Source organism: Phocoena phocoena, chromosome 10 (assembly GCF_963924675.1).
Source record: "Phocoena phocoena chromosome 10, mPhoPho1.1, whole genome shotgun sequence".
NCBI classification, from domain to species: Eukaryota; Metazoa; Chordata; class Mammalia; order Artiodactyla; family Phocoenidae; genus Phocoena; species Phocoena phocoena.
In genome coordinates this window covers 67,871,811-67,896,529 of record NC_089228.1, presented here as the reverse complement: position 1 = coordinate 67,896,529, position 24,719 = coordinate 67,871,811, and the positions used below count along the sequence as shown (strand labels likewise).

The window sequence follows — 24,719 nt, the reverse complement described above, 5'->3', positions numbered from 1 at the left end:
AAAAAAAAATATATATATATATATATTCATGACACTTGTTAAAGATTCTAAGGACGATTTTCTTCAAAAGGGACTATTGCAATGGAGGTTTTGTGGTAGGGGAGGGAGGGGGCCCAACTCTGAATACAAGGACAAGTAGAGATTTATAGCTAAGTAGCAGGGTGGGGAGCAGTACATGGAAAATGACCGAGAGGAAAATCAAGGCTGGAGGATTCTTGCTGAAGGCAGGCCAGGGTGATCAGATACCAAGGGTAGGGGATTTTTTTTTCTTTTTTGGCCACGCCTCGCATCACACAGGATCTTAGTTCCCTGACCAGGGATTGAAAAAAAAATCAGTAACATCCTAATACATGAATATATCAGGTAAATGATATAAACAGTGTAAAAAGGGCAGTAAAACTAGTTAACAAATACTTTTAAAATATTCAGCCTTGGGCTTCCCTGGTGGCGCAGTGGTTGAGAGTCCGCCTGCCGATGCAGGGGACACGGGTTCGTGCCCCGGTCCGGGAGGATCCCACATGCCGCGGAGGGGCTGGGCCAGTGAGCCATGGCTGCTGAGCCTCCGCGTCCGTCCGGAGCCTGTACTCCGCAGCGGGAGGGGCCACAACGGTGAGAGGCCCGTGTACCGCAAAAAAAAAAAAAAAAAAAAAAAAATTGTAATGTTTAGGAGCTTCCCTGGTGGCGCAGTGGTTAGGAATCCACCTGCCAATGCAGGGAACACAGGTTCGATCCCTGGTCTTGGAAGATCCCACATGTTGCGGAGCAGCTAAGCCCGTGTGCCACAACTGCTGAGCCTGCACTCTAGAGCCCATGCTCTGCAGCAAGAGTAGCCACCGCAATGAAGAGTAGCCACCACAGTGAAGAGGAGCCCCTGCTCACCACAACTAGAGAAAGCCCGCACACAGCAATGAAGACCCAACGCAGCCAAAAATAAATAAATTAAATAAATAAATTTAAAAAAAAATATTCAGCCTTAAGAGTAGTAATCAGTAAGATGAAAAAATTAAAATACGATTTTTTACTTACTACGTAGGTTAAATGGAAAGAGTAAGTCAAGATGGAAAATAATTTTAAAACAGTAATACCAAATTATAGCATATATATCCTGAAACAGGTATGTACATTTACTTTTGGTGGAAGAGTGAATTAGTAACAGCCATTTGGTGTTTTGCTTATATCTAGTGTTTTTATAATTGTTTATTTTCTTGTTTTAAATCAACTATGCTTTTACTATATATATATATATATATATATATTAAAAACACATAGTTTGGGGCTTCCGTGGTGCCACAGTGGTTAAGAATCCGCCTGCCAATGCAGGGGACACATGTTCAAGCCCTGGTCCAGGAAGATCCCACATGCCACGGAGCAACTAAGCCTGTGCGCCACAACTACTGACCCTGCGCTCTAGAGCCCGCAAGCCAAAACTACTGAGCCTGCGTGCCACAACTACTGAAGCCTGTGCACCTAGAGCCTGTGCTCCGCAACAAAGAGAAGCCACTGCAATGAGAAGCCCGTGCACCGCAACAAAGAGTAGGCCCCGCTCGCCACAACTAGAGAAAGCCTGCACGCAGCAACAAAGACCCAATGCAGCCAAAAATAAATTAATTAATTAATGTAATTAACCTATAAAACAAACAAACAAAACACATAGTTGTGGTAGGCATTCCAAGCTGGCCATCAATAATCCTTGCCTCCTGGTGTTTACACCTTTGTGCAGGTATAAATACCTCATAGGCCCCTCCAGACTTGGTTTGTGTGACCAATTGAATGCAGCTGGAATGATAGACGTCACTCTTGAGATTAGGTTATAAAAGGTACTGCAGCTTCCATTTTCGTCTCTCTTATCTCCTCACTTGCTCTGGAGGAAGCCAGCTGCCATGTTGTGAGAACACTCAGGCAGCCTATGGAAAGACTCATGAGGTGAAGAATTGAGACCTCTAGCCAAAAACCAGCAAGAAACTAAGGCTTCCTGTCAACAACCACGTGGGTGAGCTTGGATGAGGATCTCCTCCCCACAGTAGTGCCTTCAAATGACCACAGCTGAGCCAACAGCTGGACTGACCCGCATGAGAGACCCTGAGCCGGAACTACCCAGCTAAGCTACACCCAGATTCCTGACACACAGAAATGATAAGATAATAAATGTTTGTCATCATGAGCTTCTAAGGTTTGAGGTAATTCATTACAGGGCAATAGATATCTAATATAATAGTTTGGAGGGGGATAGTAAAATACACTCAAAGAGTTTTTTTAAAAAGTTTTTTATCCTACCTTTCATTATCCACACAGACATGCCCTTCAGAGGCCAATGCCCAAAGGCTGGACTGCCACTGCTAGACTTTTTGTTATAAGAAGAAAATAAATCTCTCTTTTTTTAAAAACTATTATTGTTCGAGTCTCTGCTCTCTGCAGCCAAATGTACTCTTAATTGATATAGGTGCCTTAGGCTCTTATAATGTGCTCATTGACGTTGGTATTTTCCTCCCTCAACCCAATAATGCAGAGATCCAGCTGAAGAGAGCCGGCTGCCACATTCTCTGCTGGGATCACAAGTCAAATTGTGAAAGGAACAGAAAATGTAAAGTTCTTACCATAACTGTGTAAATCTAAGATATTATCAAATGCAAGATGCATTACTATTCCAGGTATCACTGAAAGAAAAATACTATTAATTAAATTATGCCTTAAGGCTTTCTCATCACTTTGTATTTTTATTTTCTACTTATCAAAATGATTTTCTAGACTTATTTAGACATAGATTTTTAAATCACGTATCAATACTTATAAGACTATTCAACGTCAGGACTTCCCTTGCGGTCCAGTGGTTAAGACTCCATGCTTCCACTGAAGTGGGGGCATGCGGGTCCATCCCTGGTCAGGGAACTAAGATTCCACATGCTGCATGGTGCGACCAAAAAAATTAAAATAATATTCAACTTCAGAAGTGATCAATAAAATGCAAAAAGACTTTCTTTCTCAATGTTGACATCCTTGGCATATTTGCTTTTGTCTTCATGCCTGTTGCCTCATAGTAACAAGTGACTGCTGAGGCTCTAGGCAACATAGTATATTCAAGCTAAGAAGAAAGAAGATGTAGAGATAGCGTTACCCAAAAACTGGGTTTGCCTCTTGGTGGGTGTTGAGCCAATAGACATAACCAAGCCAACAGACACATCCAAGCCAAAGAAGGAAGGATTTATTAATACTTGCAGCAAGTAAGGAGAACACCAGGGATGTTTCCCAAAGCAGTGCTTCCCCAAACAGCAAAATTGGGGAAGTTTTAAGCTAAGGGTACATGCATATTCATGAGAGGACTTAAGCAGAGGAGAATTCAGCATAGAATTGGGGCAAAGGTTGACAGAGTCCAAGCTTTAGTTGACTTTAGTAAAGTCAGGAGTGTCAACATCACCATCCTATCCTCTACCTGGGTGGGGGCCTTAGTTCCTACAAAACTCAAAAGATTTTGTTATGCAAATGCTGGAGAGGATGTGGAGAAAAGGGAACCCTCCTACACTGTTGGTGGGAATGTAAGTTGGCACAGCCACTGTGGAAAACAGTAATGGAGGTTCCTTAAAAAACTAAAACTATAGCTACCCTATGACCCAGTAGTCCTACTCCTGGGCATATATCCAGAGAAAACCATACTTCGAAAAGATACATGTACCCCAATGTTCACTGCAGCACTGTTTACAATAGCCAAGACATGGAAGCAACCTAAATGTCCATGACAGATGAATGGATAAAGAAGATGTGGTACATATATATACAATGGAATACTACTCAGCCATAAAAAAGAATGACATAATGCTTTTGCAGCAACATGGATGGACCTAGATATTATCATACTAAGTGAAGCAAGTCAGAAAGAGAAAGACAAATACCATATGATATCACTTATATGTGGAATCTAAATATGGTACAAATGAACCTCTCTGTGAAACAGAAACAGACTCACAGAGAGAGAACAGACTTGTGGTTGCCAAGGGGGTGTGGAATGGGGGAGGGATGGAGTGGGAGGTAGGGGTTAGCAGATGTAAGCTACTATATAGAGAATGGATAAACAATAAGGTTTTACTGTATAGCACAGAGAACTATTGAATATTCTGTGATAAACCATAATGGAAAAGAATATTAAAAAAAGGTATATATATGTATAACTGAATCACTTTGCTGTACAGCAGAAATTAACACATTGTAAATCAACTATACTTCAATAAAATTTTTTTTTAGATTTTATGTCTATTGTTATATATATATCCCTTGAGGAACCAGGGCCCTGCCCCAAGGCTGCACTATTGTTTCTTGACTGCTCCTCCCTTGTTTCGGCATTCCCTCCCTTAAGATCATTAATTACTGAGACCTGTTCAAGGGCAAGCATTGTGGCCAGGCTTAGATCACAAAATGCCTTAGGCCAAAATAGGTTCTCTTATGTCAAGAAAGCCATTCTTGGTTCTCTTTCTCTGGGGAACCCTAGCCTATCTGTTTACAATAATGCCAGCCACATCATCCTCTTTTATCAGGAAAAGCAAATGTCTTCCCAGCAGATTTCTGCTTGTATGTCATTTGCCAGAACTATGTCCCATGGACACTCTTGATACAAGCAAATATCTAGAAAAGCAAATATTTAGCCAGTGTCTAAGTTCACTGGCATCCTAGACAAAAGAAGACTTCTGTTAGCAAAGAAGAGAAAATGGGTATTAGGGGGGAAGCTGATGGTGTCTGTTGCAATGCGCTTAATAAATAGTAGTTTCACTTTTTTTTTTGGCTGTGCCTCTCGGCATACGGGATCTTAGTTCCCCAACTAGGGATGGAACCCATGCCCCCTGCAGTGGAAGCATGTAGTCCTAGATGAAACCATTATCTGAAACCATGTAACTCAGATTGGGACTTGAATCCATGCGGTCAGGACTTGAAACCGGCCAAAACCCACAGTCTTTTTTTTTTTTTTTTTAAATTTATTTATTTATTTATTTATGGCTGTGTTGGGTCTTCGTTGCTGCACATGGGCTTTCTCTAGTTGTGGCGAGCAGGGGCTACTCTTCATTGTGGTGTACGGGCTTCTCACCACTGTGGCTTGTCTTGTTGCAGAGTGTTAGACCCAAACGGTCTACGAGGGGTTCCAACTCGCCCAAGAACCGCCAAGAGTCGAGAGCCGTTGCAACACGCAAGAGGTTTATTAGGAGCCGATGCACCGGGGTTCCCTGAACCTCACGCAGGAGGCCGATGGGAACCCCTAAAAGCGGAATCACATACTTTTTATAGGTTTATTTACTCATAGGGCGGGTATATTCTCACAATGATTGGGTAAATGTGGTGACTTTTGAATTCATTGGCTTAGGAACTTTTGTCCCACCTTCTGGCCGTTATAGTTGTTTGTTCATTGTGGCGGTTAGGGCGTATACCTGTTACGGGCAACTGGAAAATTACCCGCTGTCTGGAAAGTCCCCGTCAACTGAAAAACTCCAAGAATTGGTTTCGATAGGGAGAAGGAGTGGCGCACGATAGGGAGAAGAATTGGTTTCGATAGGGAGAAGGAGTGGCGCACGATAGGGAGAAGAATTGGTTTCGATAGGGAGAAGGAGTGGCGCACGATAGGGAGAAGAATTGGTTTCGATAGGGAGAAGGAGTGGCACACGATAGGGAGAAGAATTGGTTTACGGGAACAAGTGAGGGGGTGGAAAGTCCCTAAAGGCCCCACAAGAGCACAGGCTCTAGGCACGCCGGCTTCAGTAGTTGTGGCACACGGGCTCAGTAATTGTGGCACACAGGCTTAGTTGCTCCGTGGTATGTGGGATTTTCCCGGATCGGGGCTTGAACCCATGTCCCCTGCATTGGCAGGCAGATTCTTAACCACTGCGCCACCAGGGAAGCCCTCCACAGCCTTCTAACTGAGATCACACACCTGGTTTTAGGACTTAATGAAATTCAGATTCTTGATGTCTCATCACCAAAAGAATTCAGTGAGAGACAAAGTGACAGGTTAGAAGCGGATTTATTTAGAGAGAAACACACTCCACAGACACAGTGTGGGCCATCTCAGAAGGTGAAAGCGGACCCAGGATGTGGGGTTGTCAGTTTTTATAGGGGTGGGTAATTTCATAGGCTAATGAGTGGGAGGGGTATTCCAGCTATTTTGGGGAAGAGGTGGGGATTTCCATAAATTGGGTCACTGCCCACTTTTTGACCTTTACGGTTGGCCTTGGAACTGTCATGGCACCTGTGGGTGTGTCATTTAGCTTGCTGATGTGTTACAATGAGCGTATATTGAGGTTTAAGGTCTAGTGGAATTCAACTTGTCATCTTGGACCTATTTGGTTCTAATCAGTTTACGTCGAACCCTTGGGCTATGTCATTCTTTTAAAGGTTGTGCCCTGCCCCCTTCTCTCCCGTTTCATAACTACTGGACTGCCAAGGAATTCGCAATAGTAGTTTTATATGCATAATAAATAGTGGTTACCCCTTGGCATAAAGCAAAAATGATGATAGCAAAAACTCCTACTGCTTACCATGTTCCGAGCATTGTGCTGAGTGTTTTAAACATAGTAACTTGTTTAATCCTCACAGCAACTTTACAAGGTAAATGCTGTTATTATCCGTGTTTTGTTTTAGTGTTTTTTTATCGTTCTTCATATGCTCACAATTAGACATCATAATCCTCGGTGCATGACATATTCCTCACTGATCCATGCAGAGCTCTTTTAAAATATGAGTTATTTTTAATAAAGTAATATGTACCCTCAAATCCTCTACCCAAAATAAAATTAGGACCTTGTCAGTAATTCAGATCTGAGTATATGAGCTGCCCAACCCATTTCACTTCCTTCCCCTGGCCCAAGGTGATCGTAATTTAGAGTCCTAAGTTCATCATTCCTTTGCTTTCCTTATATAGTTTTATTGCTTCTATATATACAGTCCAAAAATTGTGTGTGTGTGTATAATATATATCTATAGTTGTTTTTAACTCTACATCTTCTTTTGGTACTTTTTTTACTTACTATTACATTACTAAGATTCATTCCAATTGTGTGTTCCTACAGTCATTCATTTTGATGACCGTTTAACATCCCATTGTGTAAATATGTAGCAGTTTATTCATCCTCAAACCATTCTTTACTGAAGTACCTATTATATTCTCAGTGTAAAAGTACCTATTACATTTTTTTTTTTTTTTTTTGCGGTACGCGGGCCTCTCGCTGTTGTGGCCTCTCCCGTTGCCGTTGCCGAGCACAGGCTCCGGACACGTAGGCCCAGCGGCCATGGCTCACCGGCCCAGCCTCTCCGCGGCGTGTGGGATCTTCCCGGACCCCGGGGCACGAACCCGTGTCCCCTGCATCGGCAGGCGGACTCTCAACCACTGCGCCACCAGGGAAGCCCCCTATTACATTTTTTTTTCTGGTTATTAACTGGACTAACTCTGTCACATCCAGGTTTGCTAATAGCTTCTTGTGACTTGAAGCTGTTCTTAATATTGATGCCTCCCTTACATTGTCTACAATCTATTTCTTCCCTTGCCTTTTCAGGATACCGTGGATGGCTTAGAACATGACTAATTAACTCACTCCCCCAAGGTTGAACCTCCCTACCCCTGAGGTTGAACCTGGTAGGGCAGAGCTTCCAAAAAAACAAAACAGGGAATTCCCTGACAGTCCAGTGGTTAGGGCTCTGCGCTTTTACTGCTGAGGGGCTGGCTTCAATTCCTGGTCGGTGGGGAACTAAGATCTCACAAGCCCGCGCAGCGTGGTCAAAAAAACAAAACAAAGGGCTTCCCTGGTGGCACAGTGGTTGAGAGTCAGCCTGCCGATGCAGGCGACACGAGTTCATGCCCCGGTCTGGGAAGATCCCACGTGCCGCGGAGCGGCTAGGCCCGTGAGCCATGGCCGCTGAGCCTGCGCGTCCAGAGCCTGTGCTCCGCAACGGGAGAGGCCACAACAGCGAGAGGCCCGCGTACCGCAAAAAAAAAAAACACACACAAAAAAAAAAACCCACAAAAAATAAATAAATAAATAAAAAATAAACATTACACACTTCTACTGAGTTCAAAAAGGATGATGTTAAAGTGAAGTGGAAGGATTAAAAATCAACTCTTTCTTTTACAATATTCTGTTATATTAATTTTTTTATTTTTCTAGTATAATTTATTTAAAAATCTACGTAGAGATATCTTTAACTTAAAAACCATTTAAAATGTTGTAACTATTCAAAGATAGAATCAGAATCTCTTCTAGTTGTGTAGTAGTTGAAATGATGTATCATTTTCAGAAAATTTCATAAATAAACAGAAAAGACAGACTTCCCTGGTGGTGCAGTGGTTAAGAATCTGCCTGCCAATGCAGGGGACAGGGGCTCAATCCCTGGTCCGGGAAGATCCCATGTGCCTCAGAGCAACTAAGCCCGTGTGCCACAACTACGGAGCCCACGTGCCGCAACTACTGAAGCCTGCGTGCCTAGAGCCCATGCTCCGCAACAAGAGAAGCCACCGCAATGAGAAGCCCACGCACTTCAACGAAGTGTAGCCCCCTCTTGCTGCAACTAGAGAAAGCCCATGCGCAGCAGCAAAGACCCAACACAGCCAAAAACAAACAAATAAATAAATAAAATTAATAAACAGAAAAGACTTTGCACTATCACCAACTACTTTCCATGGTAACATTTTTAGCTCTTGGTTCAAACTACCACAGAGTTATCCAGCAAACCTTGCTTCCATGAGGCCAGCAAACCATTTCTGGGGCTACGAACATACTGTATTAAAGTTACACCAGCCAAAAGGGAGCCAGTGGGATTTATTTAATGATCTGGATTTATTAGGAATTCATGGAACAACTATATTTTCATAAATTTTTAAATTAAAATTATATAAGTGTAGTAATAATACTTAAAGGCTTATAATAAAAACTTCAGTCCTCTGTACTCCCCTCACCCCTAGTCATACTTCCCACAGGCAAACACATCAATTCTATTTCCCCTCCTATGTACCTCTTTATCTCTCAATTACATACGTATACTGCTATTTCTTGATTAATCATTTTTAGACATTATCTATTGACTTCCCATCATGATAGTGAGGACTTCTTATCCCATACACACATAAGCACTGCCTTTCCTCACAAACTCCCAACATGGCTGGGTCACCATGCATGATTATATCAAGACTACAACCGCATAAGTAGTGTTAATCACAGAGGAGACATGGTGGTGATTGGACTATGGTGGTGGCAGTGGAGATGGGAAAAACAATAACTGATTCGAGAGATACGTGGGAGGGAGGGTAGATGGAACATAGTGTTTTGCAATGTAGGGGATGACAGAAAGGCAGGTACATGGGGAAATGGGCAGGTGGACGCTGATATTTACTGAAATATCAGAAGGTCGTAGCAGCAGGTGAGGGTGGGGTGGGAGAAACTGTAAGCTCAGTTTGGAACATATTGAGCTTGAGCAGTCCAAAGACAGTTCCCAAATGGAGGCAGAAGAGTTTAGTGTGCCGGTTTGGATCTCCAAGTAGAAGACTGGACTGGATTTGGGGGTCGTCAGTGTGTAGATGGCAACTGAACCACGGGAATAAGTGACGTTACCTAGGAAGAGAGTATAAAGTAAGAAGAGCGTCTTGGTTTGTGCACTGAGGAAGACTAACATTTAAGAATAAGCAGAAGGAGGGACTTCCCCGGTGGAGCAGTGGTTGGGAATCCGCCTGCCAATGCAGGGCACACGGGTTCACAGCCCTGGTCCGGGAAGATGCCACATGCTGCGGAGCAAATAGGCCCGTGTGCCACAGCTGCTTAGCCTGTGCTCTAGAGCCCACGAGCCACAACTATTGAGCCTGTGTGCCACAGCTACTGAAGCCCATACACCTAGAGCCCATGCTCTGCAACAAGAGAAGCCACCGCAATGAGAAGCCTGTGCACTGCAACAAAAATTAGCCCCCGCTTGCCACAACTAGAGAAAGCCTGCATGCAGCGACAAAGACCCAATGTAGCCAAATAAATAAATAAATGTTAAAAAAAAAAAAAAAAAAAAGAATAAGGAGAAGGAAGGTAGTAAAGGGTCTGCTCTAATCAAGGCTCTTTTCTAGTCAAGGCCCTCTGTTAGGAGCTGTGGGATAAATAGAGTCTCTGAGCTCTCTGAGCTCACAAATCTCCGAGGCAGATAAGGCACAAGTGGGTTGAGTGTTAAGACTGGTTTTAGAGCCAGGCAGGTGTGAGTTCAAATCCTGATTTTGCTACTGACCAGATATACAGCTTTAGACAAGATAAATTAACTAACTTCTCTAATTCTAATGTCCTCATTGTTAGCCACTAGGATGACTATTGTAAGTATAAAATATTTATACTTTAAAATGGTTAAGATGGTAGGTTTTGTTACGTGTATTTTACCAAAATTAAAAATAAAAATTTTAAATAATTCAAAAAACTGTCCTAATCATAATTGTTTAATAATGTGGTATTTTTGCAGTTCTGTTATTTCTGCTGGTTCTCACAGTGCCTTGTTCCTTATATGCTCAGTTGTTTTTCACTATCTACTAGTCATTGTCCCTGAAAAATTACTGATGGTGATACTTTGAGGACCAGCACAAAGATGTATCCTTCCAGAGAAGGCCTGAGTTTGCTTCTGCCAGGCACTTAGAGACACTTCAGTTTAGGACTACTTTAAACTAGACTTAAAAGTTTTTTTGAATACTTCATGTAATTTGGGCTACAAACCTATAAAAAGGTTAGTTATGGTTACAACGTCTCAAGGAGAGTTCCCCCTGTCCCCCCAGCCCCAGCATATGTTCAGTGTACTACTAAGTTCACTTTCCTTGGAGTCTCTTGGGACAAGATGTGGGGGTAAGTTTACTTCTGATTCCCCTTTACTCTAATCATAGACCTTTGTGGCCATGACTAATACAGGGAAGGCCTTCTAATAGACTCCCCACCAGGACTTCCCTGGTGGCTCAGTGGTTGGGAATCTGCCTACCAATGCAGGGGACATGGGTTCAATCCCTGGTCTGGGAAGATTCCACATGCTGTGGAGCAACTAAGCCCGTGAACCACAACTACTGAGCCTGCACTCTAGAGCCTGTGCTCCGCAACAAGGGAAGCCACCACAATGAGAAGCCTGTGCACCATAACGAAGAGCGGCCCCCACTTGCCGCAACTAGAGAAAGCCCACGCACGGCAATGAAGACACAACACAGCCTAAATTAATTAATTTTTAAAAAATAGACTCCCCACCTTGGTGGACCCTGAGCTTTAATTTCATTCCTCCTTACCCTACAGAGTTCTCATAATGAAATTCAAGTTTGCCTAGATTGGCAAATACCTCAGAGCAAATTTGACTTTCATGTTTGCTTACCTGTCCCAATTCCTGAATTCCTATAGTCTTTGGTCTCCTACCTCTTATCTTGTCAGCTCTTCTGTGCTTTCAAGAATATTTTAAAACTATTTTATACAGCAGTTTTTAGTTGTTGGGGGCTTTTTTGGCAGCAAGTTGGCCCCAATAACCTTAGCAATCAGAAGACCCTCTGCTTTATCTTTTCTTCCTTTTTATTAATTTCTGTTCTTTTATATATTTTCTCCTTCCTTTATTTTGTTCTTATCCTTGGTTGCTCTTTTTCCCCCTTACTTCTTGGGTTGAATGCTTAGTTCATTATTGCCTTTTCTTTTTCCATGATAAGGCTATTCTATTCTAAGTTTCTAAATTTCCCTTAAAGTACGCCTTTCATTGTATTCCTTAAGTTTTGGTATGTAGTGGAGGAGTGATTGCTCAAAGCCTAATTGTTTTCATCAACTCACCCCAGCAGGGCTATTGCGCTACCCTGATTTTTTTCCTGAGATACCTGTACTCAATGTCTGGATAATGCGGCCAATTTTCCCCATCAGGGGGCAGCAATGGTTGCCCAAAGCAATGCTGGAAGAGATAAGAGCACAATTTAAACTAACTTTTTCTGGGACTTCCCTGGCAGTCGAGTGGTTAAGACTCCACACTCCCAACGCAGGGGGCCCAGGTCTGGGAACTAAGATCCCACGTACTGCAACTAAGCCCACGCGCCTCAACTAGAGAAGCCTACAGCCAAAAATAAATAAATAAAATTTTAAAATATGTAAACTAACTTTTTCTATTCAGTGTTTTTCAATACTGCCTACATATGAAAATCACAGGGAGGTTTTTAAAAATACTGATACCTGGGTCCTACCCAGAGAATGTTCTAATTGGTGTGTGGGGTGCTGACTTTCAGCGACTGTAATGTGAAGCTGGCATTGAGAGCCACTTCTCCAATTTATCTGCTCACTGCCACCAAGGCCCAGACTGCATCTCCCTCCTCCCCACTCACACTCCCAATTAATTTTAAACAGTCTTCTGTCTTTCTCAAAGCTGTTATTGCCTGGTTTCCATATTTCTCTCTATTGTTTCTCCAAGTGAATTTGGGGAAGGAGGCAGAAACCCTGGTAATTTACCACATTGGCAGGAATCAGAATTCTCCCCCATGTTATTTGTCTTCACAGGAGGTCTCAGCATGAGACAGCAGCACTGGTGTGGGATGACTGCCAAAATGGGCTCCATGTTATCAGGGGTCTTTACCATCATGGCCATCAACTTGTACCTCATCTTCGAACAGAAGTACTTAAGGAGAAGCAATTGCACTGAGCTTATCCCACAGACCAAGAGTACAAGTATCCTGATAAAACAGTTCATGATCTGCTGGAGTTTGACTATCGTCTTCTTCCTATCTTTCATCACCATCATCATCTGCTTCTTGCTCCTATACTCAGTATATGCCCGTATGTACAAGGGCCTGGTGATCTACATCATCTGGATCTTTTTCTATGAAACTGTAAACATTGTAGTACAAACACTTACCAATGATGATTCTAACATTGGAGAGGTCAGAATCATGCGCTGGTTTGGTTTGGTGTCCCGTGTATTGGTGCACTGTTTTTGGATGTACTTTGTCATCACCTATGCCTACATGATCTACAAAAATCAAAGCCAGGGCAATATCACTTCCTACAACAGACGTATTTCTATAGACAGTGAATTCCCACGGCAGAAATCAAAGATAATACACTTTACCCACCGGCCACTATAGTGAACGACGTTGGCCCTTTTCCGTGATAGGCAGATCTCCCAGGTTCTCACGGTAGTTCAGTTTCCATCTCTTTCACTTTTCAGCAAGCAGAGACTCTACTGCCACTCTTTTGGGGGGATACGGAGAGAAAAGTGATTATAGTCACAACTGGAACACGCTGCTCATTAAGGATGTTTAGTTAAAGGACACTGTTATTATCAAGCACTCTGTGAGTTCCTCTTTCCTTGTCTTGTCATTACCTCCTTATTGGTCAAAACGAAGAGGGTGAGGAATGAAATCAAACCGAATTGCAGTCTGGCAGTCCTTTCATCTTGGTATATCTTCATCAGCCTTCAACCCACAGCTCTCTGATTTAACCCAGCGACAGGCAAACCTGTATTTATATCTGAGTGTCATAGAACAAAGAATAGTGTTGGGGCCTTGAGGTCGCTTTGTGTTATGGTTTTCCCCCCATGTCCTCGATACTATATTCCAGATAAGTGAAAGAATAAAATTAGAGAAAAATCATACTTCATTTTCTGTCTTGACTCCCCACTCCCCACATTTTTCAAGGAGCACAAAAGACACTTGTGTTTAATCAAAAGGTATTTGTTAAACTTTTCTGTCACTGTGCTGGACACTGCAGGAGGATATAGAAAAGTATAAAATATGAGGCCTGACCTTGAGGATTTTTCAGTTTAGTGGGAGAAACTAAATCATGTTTATGAATCAATTAGCCAACCACATAAGACAGTACAAGATTACACACTATCACATAACAACAAACATCACTTTGAACTCAGGTTCAGAAATTGTCAGAAGCAGTTTAAACCAGAATGGAAGACAAACCAAGCAAACCTCTACTTCAAACATTAGCCATTACGTTAAGTGTCTGTTTACTTAATAGCTTTCTTGAGGTATAATTGACATACAGTAAACAGCACATGTTTAAAGAATATAATTTGATGAGTTTTGACACTAGTATATCCCAGTGAAACCATCACTGTAATTGAATTGGTGAACACATGTATCACCCCCAAAAGTTTCCTCCTAATCCCTGTCTCCTGCCCCTTCTTGCACCGCACACCCCCGCCATCACAAGGCACTGATTTGTTGGCCCTATATATTAGTTTGCATTTTCTAGAATTTTACATAAATGGCATCATACAGAATATCATCTTTATTTATTTTTTTTTGCCTGGCTTCTTTTGCTCAGCCTAAGACCTTAAAGATTCACCCATGTCATTATGCGTATTGATAGTTCATTCTTTATTGCTGAGTAGTATATGCCATGGCATGAATGTACCACAGATTGTTTATCCATTTGCCCACTGAAAGACATAGAGTGGTTTGTAGTTTGGGGCAATTATGAATAAGAACACTATAAGCAATTGTGTACAAGACTTTGTGTGGATTTATGATTTCATTTATCTTGAGTAAATACCATTTTTACTTTTTAAGAAACTAGCAAACTTTTTTCCAGAAGGGATGTACCATTTTATACTCCCAGTGTATGAGAATTCCAGTTCCTTCACATCCTTGCCAGTACTTCGTATAGACAATACATTTTTCATTTTAGCCATTCTTATATATATATATATATATATATATATATATAGAGAGAGAGAGAGAGAGAGAGAGAGAGAGAGAGAGGGAGAGAGAGAGTATATAGTGGCATCTCATTGCGGTTTTAACTTTCATTTCTTTAATAACAAATGATGTTGAGCATCTTTTCATGTGCTTAGTTAGCATTCTTATATCTTTTTTGGTAAGGTGTCTGTTCAAATCTTTCGCCCATTTTTTGGTTTTATTCACCAGTTTGTCTTATTTTTTAGATTCCATATATAAGTGAAAACATACAGTATTTGTCTTTGTCTGACTGATTTCACTAAGCATAATACCCTCCAGTTCCATCCATGTTGCTGCAAATGACAAAATTTCATTATTTGTTATGGCCGAGTAGTATTCCATTATATATATATGAATATGTATATTATATATGTAATATATATGTTGGAATATATATTATATATATATTCATATATAATATATATATATATTCCATTCATCTGTTGATGGACATTTAGGTTGCCTCTACCTTTTGGGTATTGTGAATAATGCTGCTGTGACTATGGTTGTCCTCAAGTTTCATCCGTGTTGTAGCATGGGTCAGAATTTTCTTCCTTTTTAAGGCTGGGTAATACTCCATTATATGAATACACCACATTTTATTTATCCATTCATTCATTGATGGGCATTTGGGTAGTTTCCAACTTTTGGCTACTGTGACTAGTGCTGCTGTGAACGTTGGTGTGCAAGTATCTGTTTGAATCTCTGCTTTCAATTCTTCTGGTGGGTATATACTCAGAAGTGGAGTTGCTGGATAATATGGTAATTCTATTTTTAATTTTTAGAGGAACTGTCATACTGTTTTCCTCCACAGAGGTACTATTTTACATTCCACCAACAGTGCACAAAGATTCTAATTTCTCCACAACCTCCCCAGCACTTATTACTTTGGTTTTTTGATAGTAACCATCCTAATGGGTATGAGGTGGTATCTCACTGTTTTTAATTTGCATTTCCCTAATGTTTAGTGATGTTGAGCATCTTTCCATGTTTATTGGTCCTTGTATATCTTCTTTGGAGAAATGTCCACTGAAGTCCTTTGCCCATTTTTAATCAGGTTATTTGTGTTGCTGTTGTTGGGTTATAGAAGTTCTTTATACATTCTTATTTATCACATATTTGATTAGCAAATAATTTCTCCTGTTCTGTGGGTTGCCTTTCCACTCTATTGATGTGTCCTTTTTAAAATTTATTTATTTATTTTGGCTGCAAAGGGTCTTAGTTGCAGGATGCTGGATCTTCATTGCGGCATGTGGGATCTTTGGTTGGAGCATGTGGGCTCTTAGTTGCGGCATGTGGGCTTCTTAGTTGTGGCATGTGAACTCTTAGTTGCAGCATGCATCCGGGATCTAGTTCCCTGACCAGGCATCGAACCCAGGCTCCCTGCATTGGGAGTGCAGAGTCTTACCCACTAGACCACCAGGGAAGTCCCTTGATGTGTCCTTTTATGCATGGAAGTTTTTCATTTTCGTGTGGTCCAATTTATATATTTTTTCTTTTTTTTTTCCTTTTTTCCCCTATGCTTTTGGTGTCATATTCAAGATATCATTGCCAAATCCAATGTCATGAAGCTTTCCCCTTAGTTTCATAGTTTTAACTCTTAGATTTAGGCCTTTGACTCATTTTGAGTTAATTTTTGTATATGGTGTAAGGTAAGGGTCTAACTTCCTTCTTTTGTGTGTGGATATCCAGTTTTCCCAATACCATTTGTTGGAAGGACTGTCCTTTTCCCCGTTGAATGGTCTAGTCACCCTGCTGAAAATCATTTGACCATATGTATTAGTCTGCTCAAGCTACCATAACAAAATGCCATAGACTGGGTGGCTTAAAAAACAGAGGCTAGAAATACATGATCAAGGTGCCAGCAAATTCAGTTTCTGGTGAGAGTTCTCTTACTGGCTTGAAGATATCCACCTTCTCTCTGTGTCATTGTATGGTCTTTTTTCTGTACACAGGTTGGGAGACAGAGTGAGCTGTCTGGTATCTCTTCGTCTTTTTATAAGGATACCAATCTTACTGGGTTAGAACCCCACCCTTATGACAACATTTAAGTTTTATGACCTCCCTAAAGGCCGTCTCTTCAAATACAGTCACATTGGGTGTTAGGGCTTCGACATATCAATTTTGGGGTGGGGGACACAATTTTGTCCATAACACCATATATGCAACAGTTTATTTATGGGCTCTCTATTCTATCCTATTTGTCTGTATGTCTGCCTTTATGCCAGACATTCACACTGTTTGATTAATGTAGCTTTGTGATACATTTTGAAACCAGGAAGTGTGAGACCCTCAACTTTGTTCATCTTTTTTGAGATTGTTTTGGTCATTGGGGGTCCCTTGAGATCTTATATGAATTTTAGGATGGATTTTTCTATTTCTTTTTTTTTTTTTTTTTTGGGTTTTTCTATTTCTTAAAAAAATCCTGTTGGGACTTTGATAGGGGATACATTGAATCTGTAGATCGCTTTAAGTAGTATTGTCATCTTTTTTTTTTTTTAATAAATGTATTTATTTTTGGCCGCGTTCAGTCTTCGTTGCTGCGCACAGGCTTTCTCTAGTTGCGGCGAGCGGGGGCTACTCTTCGTTGTGGTGTGCGGGTTTCTCATTGCGGTGGCTTCTCTTGCTGCAGAGCACGGGCTTTAGGCGCGTGGGCTTCAGTAGTTGTGGCACACGGGCCTAGTTACTCCGCGGCATGTGGGATCTTCCTGCACCAGGGATTGAAACTGTGTCCCCTGCACTGACAGGCGGATTGTTAACCACTGCGCCACCAGGGAAGCCCACTATTGTCATCCTTTTTTTTAATATATAAATTTATTTATTTTATTTTATTTATTTATTTTTGGCTGTGTTGAGTCTTCATTGCTGTGTGTGGGCTTTGTCTAATTGCAGTGAGCAGGGGCTACTCTTTGTTGTGGTGGGCGGGCTTTTCATTGCAGTGGCTTCTCTTGTTGCGGAACTCTAGGTGCACAGGCTTCAGTAGTTGTGGCACATGGGCTCAGGAGTTGTGGCTCACGGGCTCTAGAGCGCAGGCTGAGTAGTTGTGGCGCATGGGCTTAGTTGCTCCGAGGCATGTGGGATCTTCATGGACCAGGGCTCAAACCCACGTCCCCTGCATTGGCAGGTGGTTTCTTAACCACTGCTCCACCAGGGAAGTCCCTGAACTTCATTATGTCTTGAGACCAGGTGTGATCTCAGTTAAAAGACCATGGGGGCTTCCCTGGTGGCGCAGTGGTTGGGAGTCCGCCTGCCGATGCAGGGGACACGGGTTCGTGCCCCGGTCCGGGAAGATCCCACATGCCGCGGAGAGGCTGGGCCCGTGAGCCATGGCCGCTGGACCTGAGCGTCTGGAGCCTGTGCTCCGCAGCGGGAGAGGCCACAACAGTGAGAGGCCTGCGTACCGCAAAAAAAAAAAAAAAAAAAAAAAGGCCATGGGTTCAAGTCCCATTCTGAGTTACACGGTTTCAAAACCACTTCTTTCTGCCCCTCTCCCAGCTCAGCCAGGTAGAAACTCTACTCCAGACTGGCGCAGCCAAGAACACAGGGCTCCCTTTCCCTTATCCCCCAGTCAGGATTTTCTTCCCAGGAGGAGCCAGACATTGGCATTTCTCACCCAGGTACCTGTTGCTGAGGCTAAGAGGTGGGGGCTCCCTTCTGACGCCTAGTCCCTACTCATGGGATGAGGCATTACCTTAGGTGTGGCACCACTGAGAATATTGGGGCCCCAATTGCCCTTGCCCCAGGTTGTAAGGTAGTGGGTTCCAATGACAGGAGAGGCAAGCCAGGAAGACCCCAGATTACTGTCTTCCCTTTCCCACAGAGCACTCAGCTCCTAAAGCAGGAGTATCACTAAGACAGAAGCATACAGTTGTCCCCTCCCCCAATGCCAGAGCCGTGGACCAGAGGTTTTGGCTGAGGCAAGGGAGAAGTAAGCCATAAAACAGATATTTGCAATCTCTCCCGCAAAGGAATTGGTTTTCTTTACAACAGAACAAGAAGTTCAAGCCTAAAGGTGTTCTAAATAGTGACAGTTGTGGCAAAAGGCAATTGAGAGATGTGTAGATCACACATGAAGATTCAGGCTAAACTGTAGGCTAGCTAGTTTTCAGGAGAGAAGTGGGGAAAGAAACAATTGGAAGAAGCCCTCCTGGGGTCAGAACAAACATCAAACACTGACTTCTGGAAATATTACTTTAGAGGAGACTGAATTAGATTGGATCGTCTATAGAGCAATTTATGCCCCATGTCAGTACTGAAAACAATAGGGCAATTGGCCAGTCATTAGTAGGCCTTAACAGCTGGGTGTGGTCAAAGAACGAGGGGGAAGAGTTCTGGCAAAACCACTGTTATCCTAGAATCACTGTGGGCATATCCTAAGCCGCACCTCTATGAGAAGCAACATCAGAGGCTTCACATGTGGGTGTTGGGTGGTGGGGTGGGGGGAGAATGCAATTTACTAAAATAATCCAGCCAGTGACACTGAGCAGGGCCCTGTGGGGCTCCTGGGCACAAAGCCTTTCTGTGTCCCCCATTTCTTTGATTACTGGAAATAGCCTTCATTCAGCCTCCATTACCTTCCCCGACTTCCAACAGACAGATTCAAGCAGTTGTTATTTAGGGAAGGGAGGGGATGCCAGACAAGGGAGAAACAAACAGTCAAGAGAAACAATAGTGCGGCCTTGGGATAAGGTCACACAAAGATATCTTTGAGCTGTTTTTCAGATACTGAAACCCCCTCCAGGTGGGAGAAGGTAACGATTAATGATGGTATGCTACCCACAAGCATGTGGACTCCAGAGGAGTTGGAACCTGAAGGTTGATGATTCTGACTCCTACTTACCTCACCATCAACCCATCAGAAGAATGCAAGCCCGTCACTGCCTTGATCCTTATCACCTACCCCCCACCACAAGCCCTGTCTATAAGACCTCTCCCTATTCCCCAGGGAAGGGGCACAGTTTTTGAGGCCTAGCCTACTGTGTTCCCTCTTTGCCTGGCAAAGAAATAAAGCTACTCTTTCTCTTTCCTCTGAAATTCTGTCTCTGTATTACTATTTGGCACCAGGGTACAAAATACAAATTAATTTTTTATTTATTTTTGGCTGCATTGGGTCTTCATTTCTGCGTGTGGGCTTTCTCTAGTTGCAGTGAGTGGGGGCTACTCTTCATTGCAGTGCATGGGCTTCTCATTGAGGTGGCTTCTCTTGTTGCAGAGCACGGGCTCTAGGCATGCGGGCTTCAGTAGTTGCAGCATGCGGGCTCAGTAGTTGTGGCACATGGGCCCTAGAGAGCCTGGGCTTCAGTAGTTGTGGCTCGTGGGCTCAGTAGCTGTGGTGCGTGGGCTACAGGGTGCGTGGGCTTCAGTAGTTGTGGCACACAAGCTCAGTAGTTGTGGCTTATGGGCTCTAGAGCGCAGGCTCAGTAGTTGTGGCACACAGGCTGAGTTGCTCCATGGCATGTGGGATCTTCCTGGACCAGGGATCGAACCTGTGTCCCCTGTATTGGCAGGCAGATTCTTAACCACTGAGCCACCAGGGAAGTCCCACCATGATTTTAAAAAGTAAAGGAAAATACAATGGCAATGTCACATCAAATAGAGAATATCAATAAAGAGATAGAAGTTATAAAAAAAGAACCAAATGGAAATTCTGGAGTTTAAAAGTACAATAACTGAAATGAAAAACTCACTAGAGAAGCTCAGCAGTAGATGTGAAGTGGCAGAAGGAATAATTAGTGGTAGATAAGTGGTAGAGATTATGCAATCTGTTTTTCTGAACAGAGAGAAAAAGAGGTGAAGAAAAATTAACAGAGCCTCACAGAAATGTGGGACATTATTAAGCATACCAACCAACATATGCATAATGGGAGTACTGGAAGAAGAGGAGAGAGAGAAAGGAACTGAAAAAATATTTTAAGAAAAAAATGGCTGAAAACTTCCCAAGTTTATTGAAAAAGATTAACCTACACATCCAGGAAACTCAATGAATTTCAATTAGGATAAATCAAAGAGATCCACAAGCAGACACTGCACAGGAAAAATGCTCAAGTCAACGTCAAGAAGAAAACCTTGAAAACAGCATGGGAAGTAAACCACTCGTCACTTAATAAGGGAATCCCAATAAGATTAACAGCTGATTTCTCAGCAGAAACAATGGAAGCCAGAGGGTAGTGGGAAAATAGCATATTCAAAGTGCTCCCCCTGAACCACTGTTAATCAAAAATCCTATATCCAGCCAAGTTATATTTCAAAAACAAATGCTCAGATTCCCTCTGAGTTCCAGGTTGACGGAGGTGACTTCATGGTCGACACGTCTATTTGGATGTCCCAGGGGAATTCAAACCCACCATTTCCCAAGCTGTCCTCATCATCTTCCCCACCCCCATAATAAGTGTGTTCCTTCCTCCATGCTCTCCAGCTCAGTGCATGGGCCACCCTCCACCCAGGTGCTCATTTCAGACTCCTTCTCCCATAGCCCCAGGCCCCAAACACACAACCCCACATCCCTCTTCACCCCATTTCTTTCAACAGCCTCTCAACTTCTCTGCTCGCATCCACGCTTGCCCCCTTTCTGATGCATGGCCCCCACAGGAGCAAGAAAGATTTTTCTTAAATGCTCTGGAAGCTGCTCTGTGAGTAGGGATGAGGTTTAGTTGATGCGGACAGGGAAGTATCGGTGCAGCTATCCACCGGCCAGCACACTGCCTCTCCCACCCCACATGGGACCCTTCAGAGCCTGGGGTGCAGTGAGAGGTCTGTGTCTCAAGGACTGAACTGTGGAGTCACACACAGTTGGGAGGTTAGTGGGGAATAAGGTGTAAAAATATTTGGGCTGAACCTTGAAAATACTATGCTGGTGGGGGAAAGGATAATCTGGGAGATTGGGATTGACATATACATGCTAGTATACATAAAATAGATAACTAATAAGGACCTACTGTATAGCACAGGGAACTCTACTCAATACTCTGTAATGATCTATATGGGAACAGAATCTAAAAAAGAGTGGATATATGTCTAACTGATGTATTTTTCTGTACAGCAGAAACTAACACAACATTGTAAGTCAACTATACTCCAATAAAGAAATTTTTAAAACCTAAAAACAGAAAAGAAAATATTATGCTGTGAAGTAAGCCAGACACAAAAAGACAAGTACTGTTATGATTCAATTTATATGGGGTACTTAGAGGTAGTCAGATTTATAGAGACAGAAAGTAGAATTAACAGGGGCTGGCGGGAGACGAGGGAGGAAGAATTAGTGTCTGATGAGTAGAGTTTTTTCTTGGAGAATATGAAAATGTTGAGGTGGGGGGTGGTGATGCTTGCACAACAGTATGAATGTACTTAACGCCACTGAATGGTACACTGAAAAAGGGTTAAAATGGTAAGATTTATGTTATGTATATTTTACCATAGCAATAAAACAATTGCTACTGACAAAAAAAAAAAAAAGAATATTTGGGATTGATAGACTGAGCGAGGAGAAGGCTGGAGGGAGGCAGATGGCAGCCTGTCTGTGCTCTGACAGGACTGAAGAGGAGCCCTGTCCAGTGACCTCAGAAGGAAACCATGCCGAGCTTCCAACTGGTTGTCCCTCATCGAAACACATCAGCCAGAGGCCGGCATGCGTTCCCCTCATGTGTGACTCTTCCCCCTCTCTCTGCCCTCACAGTGGTAGCTGGCCAGTGTGGGGAATGAAGAGGAGGCAGCTTTGCTCTGGAGTTCTCCCAAACTGGGAGCCAGTAAGAAGGCGATAGGATCTGGGAGGGACGATTGCTCCAGGGCCCGCCCTACCACAGCCTTGGGCCCTCCGCCATAAATACCTTCAACAGGTCTTCGCGGGAGCTAGGCAACTCCACCCTGGCTGGAGCCAGCCTCTAGAGTTCAGGTCTAACCTAGGTTGCAGCTGGGGGTTGGCCTGCTAGATTTTCGCCTGAACGACCTGGGACCTGGCTTATCGTTGTGGCACCTTCACCCTGGGCAAACGAGATAGTCAGCCTTGGATCCGTAAACCTTCCCCCATTCCATTCACTGCTGGCTGAATCCTGTGACTTGGGACAATTCTGGATCAGACCCAGGGAGTAACTCAGGGAAATTACATTTTTAAGGGCTTGGAAGGGAAGAAAAGGGGGCCGAGGGGAAGGTCAGGGATGATTCTAGGCCCTTGAGGAGCCATGCTAGTTTTCTGAGAAAATGTGTTTCTTTGGAGAAACGAATATCCCAGTAGGAGCCCAGAACTGACTCTACCATTATTCCAGATACAGAAACTTCCTAATTCCCACAAGCCTGACACCAACAGGAGTACCCTTTGTGCCACCTTAAAGCATGGCTGCTGCTGGAAGAGCAGAGCTACCTGAAGATTATTCCAGGCCAGTGATGCCCTCACTTCCCAGTGATGTGCTCACCTGTAGCTAGTGAGGCCAGAGCAGGGTCAGTGTCCCTTGACTTCCAGCCCATTGTCTGTCTATATACCCTTATTACTCTTAGCTCTTCCATTTACATCTAGTGGCTTGAGCATTTGTCCTGGGCTAGCACTGCCCTCTTGTCAGGTATCTCCACAACTTTTTTTATTTTTCTGCAGCCGATGCTCCGGTAAAACTAGTATAAAATGAATGACAAGAAGTTCTCCTTCATGATGGGCATCTTCTGTATCCTCAACACCATCCAGTTCCTCATCTTTGAAGTGAACGAGGTTGTATACGTCGGCTACGAGGACAACTTCAGCGTCTACAAGGAGACAAAGTCTGAGGTAGTCTCTTGGGTCATGACCTACAAGAAGCACATCAACATCTGCCTATCCACCATCACCCTCACGGTCAGCTCCTTGTTCCTCTATTGCATCCACATCAGCAACTACGTGGGGCTGCTGTGCTACACCATGTGGATCATCACCTATGAGCTCCTCAGCTTCTCCGTGGTCCTGCTCACCAACGGGACCATCAAAGAGCAGTTCAAGGAGCTGAGGTACTTGCACTTGATTTTCCAGGTCTCCCGAATGATCCTGCACTTCTTCTGTCTGCCCTTCGTCACCAAGTATGCGTACTTCCTTTACAAGGACCTCAAGACTTTAAGCAAGACAGGCCGCCGCAAACGCTCCTCTGTCGGTACAGTTGACTCGTGGCCACCTGTCAGGCTGGGAACCTTGTCCCACAAGTTAAACTAAACTGTGCCAGGAAGAAGGGAGAGGGAGGGACAGCGCCCCCCAGCGGTGGCTCACCCTTCCCTGCCTGCCTTCTGCTGATTCTCCTTGCCTTTTCCGGCTTCTCGAGTTTTATGCGCTGAAGAATGACCCTTGGGGGAGGGAGGGTTGTGTGGATCAGTTATTATACACGAGTATTTGTGACTTGTTTTGGCATTTAATTATAGACCGCCCTTGTGCTTACTTAACCATCTCATTGGTGTATCCTGTCGTCTCTCATTGTACCCTCCTCTCTGCACATCCTTAGTTTCTAACTTTTCTCTTGTGGATTGCCCACTGATGCCCGGTTCTGCTGAATCCTTTATGAGCAGTGCTATTTGATAGAAATTTCTGTGCTGATGGAACAGTTCCACATCTGTGCTGTCCACTAGCCACACGTGGCTACTGAGCACTTGGGACATGGTTATTACAATCTAGGAATCAAATTTAAAATTTTATTTGGTTTAAATTACTTTCAGTTTCAATAGCCACGTGTGGCTGGCTTGTGGCTACTATGTCTCAGAGCACAGCAATCTGGAGCCTCATTTTACTCCTGCATATAACTGTAGACCCCCTTTCCAACTTCATGCATCACTCTGCTTTCCTCATAATGTTCAGAAAGCAGTTCCTCATGTTGGTTCAGAACATGGCAAGAAGAATCCCCATTTAAGAAAGTTCCGGGCTTCCCTGGTGGCACAGCGGTTAAGAATCTGCTTGCCAATGCAGGGGACACGGGTTCGAGCCCTGGTCCGGGAAGATCCCACATGCCGTGGAGCAACTAAGCCCACGCACCACAACTACTAAGCCTGTGCTTTATAGCCCGCGAGCCACAACTACTGAGCCTACAGGCCTAGAGCCCGTGCTCCG

The 24,719-nt window shown here is 43.4% G+C and overlaps 2 protein-coding genes across 2 annotated transcripts; both read left to right on the top strand.

Annotated features, from left to right (window-relative positions):
- Positions 1-12,493: 12,493 nt before the first annotated feature.
- Positions 12,494-13,066, top strand: TMEM217 (transmembrane protein 217). The gene has a single exon (XM_065885959.1). It carries the CDS (start codon positions 12,494-12,496, stop codon positions 13,064-13,066), a length of 573 nt encoding a protein of 190 aa, XP_065742031.1.
- A 10,216-nt stretch (positions 13,067-23,282) lies between these two features.
- Positions 23,283-23,837, top strand: TMEM217B (transmembrane protein 217B). The gene has a single exon (XM_065885958.1). It carries the CDS (start codon positions 23,283-23,285, stop codon positions 23,835-23,837), a length of 555 nt encoding a protein of 184 aa, XP_065742030.1.
- Positions 23,838-24,719: the final 882 nt, after the last annotated feature.

Bases quoted from the DNA above. Each gene is read 5' to 3' on its own strand.
- TMEM217B (XM_065885958.1), top strand. From the start codon at position 23,283: ATGAATGACAAGAAGTTCTCCTTCATGATGGGCATCTTCTGTATCCTC.
- TMEM217 (XM_065885959.1), top strand. From the start codon at position 12,494: ATGAGACAGCAGCACTGGTGTGGGATGACTGCCAAAATGGGCTCCATG.